This window comes from Benincasa hispida, chromosome 7 (assembly GCF_027475165.1).
Source record: "Benincasa hispida cultivar pf3 chromosome 7, pf3_genome.v1.1, whole genome shotgun sequence".
Taxonomy (NCBI): domain Eukaryota; kingdom Viridiplantae; phylum Streptophyta; class Magnoliopsida; order Cucurbitales; family Cucurbitaceae; genus Benincasa; species Benincasa hispida.
The window spans coordinates 57,309,222-57,312,973 of NC_143484.1; the positions used below are offsets into that span (position 1 = coordinate 57,309,222).

Genomic DNA, 3,752 nt, shown 5'->3' on the forward strand with positions numbered 1-3,752 from the left:
CTTACCCTTATAGAAAATCCTTATTCATGTTTTCCTCTCCCAAAAGTCACAAACACTGCCCGAAAAATCTTCTGTAAACAAGAACACCACCACAAGGAAACCTTGCTTTTTTCCGACAAGTGATGAAGTTGTGGCACATCTTTAGAGATTTTGGTAGAAAGGAAAGACAAAATAATTTTTTGGAGTTGATAGAGTTTTCTTCCTCTTGAGGAGTTCTTTGTATACAATCATGTATTTCTTCTATCTCTCCTTACCCAGATAATTAGAGAGAAGGGGAAGAGAGTTACAATAACTCCCTCACATACGTGTAAAAACAACTCACCTGATTAAAAACATTATATTAAAAACAAACTTCATGATATAATATTAATAAAATAACATATGGTTGATTAATTAACCATTAATTAATAATCCATATGCTATGCATCTTAATTACATTAAAATGCATCTCTTTCTTATAACCTATAGTTTTAATATGAATCTCATTTATATTAATTTTGACATATAGTATTTAAACAAATCATATTCATATAAATGATATTTAAATTTTATTCAAATATTTATCTCTCACATATTATATAGTCTTAATAATAAATCATATTCATAATCAATTATATACCATAAACTATCAACAAACATTATACTCTATATTAATACTATTAATATAAATAATACCTTTAATTTCCTTAAATAGTTTGAACAATTCAAATTATTCCAAAAACAACTGATTAGAAACTCCAAGGAGATCTAATGTACCTACAGATTAGAAACTCCAATGATATGAGATTAATCAATTAAATTCTTTAATTAGATTAATCAACATTCATTAACTGGCAGTCACTCTACAAAAGATCGACAACTGCACTCTTCGCATTGTAGATGTATATTTGTGTCCATGGATATAACCAATCAACAGTAAATTGACACTTCACAAATTGCTCGTAACTACAACTGGATCAAATTACCATTTTATCCCTGTAGTTACATCTAACTTGTTAAGTACCACTGATCCCTCTAATGAACTATGAGTTATAGTCCAACTATAATCTAGACCATCTCAACTAGTGAGAGGTTGGGACGTCTCATTGTTCAAGACAAGGAATCAACCCTTGAGGAAGCAATTCATCTACTTTACCTATGACCAGAAAGAAGTGAATTCCTACTTTACCTATGACCAGAAAGAAGTGAATTCATCTTGTATAGCTATGTTCACAACTCACTCTGGATTAAGATCAAGTTACCTATGGTCATCCTAGTGAAATATAAGTCTCCTCAAGTAATAGTGTTATATAGAAAGATTAATCATTTTGTGGTCCAGTCTTATACAAACTCTTTGTATAGGATATTCCACTCGCATGTCACATAAGAATCAAGATCATATTATTTGTAACACTTTACAATAATTGTAACAATTACAAAATGGATCGTATCCGTAGTGTCACCAATAGAAGTTACCCAACCTTATCCATATACTATATACCATGGTATGACTTAAACATTCACTTGTATATCAACCATATATATGTTTTATTACTTAAACATCCACTTGTATATCACCACATATATGTTTTATTACTTAAACATCCACTTGTATATCACCACATATCACATATATATTTAAGCTACCTTAAATAACCTAGAATTTTAGTTTATTGAATTTGGGTTAATACAAACTTGACGTCAATTAAAATAACATTTTATTTTGATTGTGTAAAGATAATTTACAACGTACGAAATCCACGAGATTTAGGCATCGACCTTCAATAATATTACCATTCTAATTATTTAAAAAAAAGTTAAAATTACTTGGTGTTGCTAATACAAGTTTGAGATTTTTAAAATCTCCATCAGTAAGGAAAAAAAACCTAGAAATATATAAACAAACAAAATATAATGAAGGAATAAATAAATAAAAATTATTAGTGTAAGATTTTTTTTAGAAGGGGCTAAAAATTTCTGTTCAAACCATTAGGAGCGGTGAAAAAGCCCATAAGATTGCTTCTGTACGGCAGATACGATTTCCGTTTATTCACCTCACTTTCCGCTCTGTTCCTCGCGTAATGCCGTTCATGATAATACGACGCCGTTTCCCCTTTCGTCGTCGTCTTCTTCTTCTCCGCCTTGTCTCCGCCGCCGCCGCCGCTTCTCGACGAAGCACTTCTCAAAAACAAAAACGCCTCCTCCTTCCCCTCGCTACTGCTACGCCAAATCTTATCCCCGAACCGCCACAGCTTCGAAAACCCCGTCGAATAGCTCTTCTTCCCTAACCCCGGCGCCGACGTCGAAGCCCTAGTTTGAGTCTCAGTACGAGAACAAACGAAATCTTCCATGAATAGCTTCTTCAAATGAGGTCGAACCGACGTGGTTTCTTTGACCTCGAAACCACCGTCCGTTAAAATCCGTTGATCAAAGATAGGGAATACGGGACGAATCTGGCCGTTGAGGAAGGCATCTTCAGCACTGATAGGAGAGCCATCTGGATTTAGATAAACAAAAGAAAAATCATCATCGATTCCATTATCTTCAAATCGGCCTTCAGGGCTAAATTCGTTGGGTTCTTGTTGTTGCATCGATTGTTAAATGGGGGATTTGAAGATGAGAATTGGGATTGGGAATGAATAAAATGGTAATAAATGAATTTAAAGATATTAATAACAATGTGGATAATGAGAGGGAAATTAGCAGGTGGAGTGGACGGGGAAGCCGAGAAAAGCAGGCGAAGCCGCGTATTGTGTAAGGTATTAAATCAATCCCAACAATACCATTTGCTTTTTATTCACATCTACAACTTTACATTTGTCTCATTTAATTATTAATTGTTTTATTACATAAAAATTAGGGTGTTCATAAATTAGATTGGATTAAAATATTTTTTTAGATCCAACCCAATTATTTGAATTAAATTTTGATCCTTAATAGAAAATGAATCCAGCTATGAAATATTTGGGTTAGGTTAGTTCGGATTAATCGAATAATTTACTTAAAATTTTGTTTAAAATGAGTAAATCATAAATATGTAAAAATCTAATTTAATTATTTCATATATTGAATTAAGATTAACAATTCAATTTCAATTTATATAGTGAAAATTTTCTTTCATAATTGTGTTATAAGTAATAATATATATATATATATATATATTAAAGTTAGTAATAAATTCGGGTTAGTTCGGATTGGTTTGGGTTATATTAGGTAAACCCATGAACCAATCCAACCCATAAAATTTTCATTTATTTGAACCCATAACTCAACCCAAACCGTACGGGTTGGGTTGGGTTGATAGATTTTTTCAGGTCATCGGGTTTTTTGGACACCCCTAATGAAAATCTAGGCTAAATCATATATCAAACATATCTTTAATCTTTTAAAAATTACAATATCATCCTTGATGTTTATAAGGAGCTTCTAACCTCTAATTAAATTTGAAATCCATTAAAATGTTGGACGAAAATTAGGATTTAAAATGGTGATGTGGTCACTCAAAAATAAAAATTGAGATATGAACATTACCTTTCATCTATTTTATATCACAGTTATTCCAGAGTAGTTTTGAAATACTTTTGAAAGATTAAAGCTAATATTGTAACTTTCGAAATAATAGAAATATTTGCTTGAGATATGAACATTACCACACCTTCGTTTCATATCTCAATTTTTATCTAAAGAATTTTTACTCCAAAATAGTTTTAGAATACTTATAAAGGGGTTTAGGGTAACAATGTAACTTTTGAACTAATAGGAATATTCTTTTT

General features: G+C 31.4%; 1 protein-coding gene across 1 annotated transcript; it reads right to left on the reverse strand.

The window, feature by feature from the left end:
* Positions 1-1,680: 1,680 nt before the first annotated feature.
* Positions 1,681-2,738, reverse strand: LOC120081118 (uncharacterized). Its single transcript, XM_039035792.2, has one exon. The coding sequence runs from the start codon at positions 2,568-2,570 to the stop codon at positions 1,947-1,949; it is 624 nt and encodes a 207-aa protein (XP_038891720.1). The 5' UTR covers positions 2,571-2,738; the 3' UTR covers positions 1,681-1,946.
* Positions 2,739-3,752: the final 1,014 nt, after the last annotated feature.

Bases quoted from the DNA above. Each gene is read 5' to 3' on its own strand.
- LOC120081118 (XM_039035792.2), bottom strand. From the start codon at position 2,570: ATGCAACAACAAGAACCCAACGAATTTAGCCCTGAAGGCCGATTTGAA.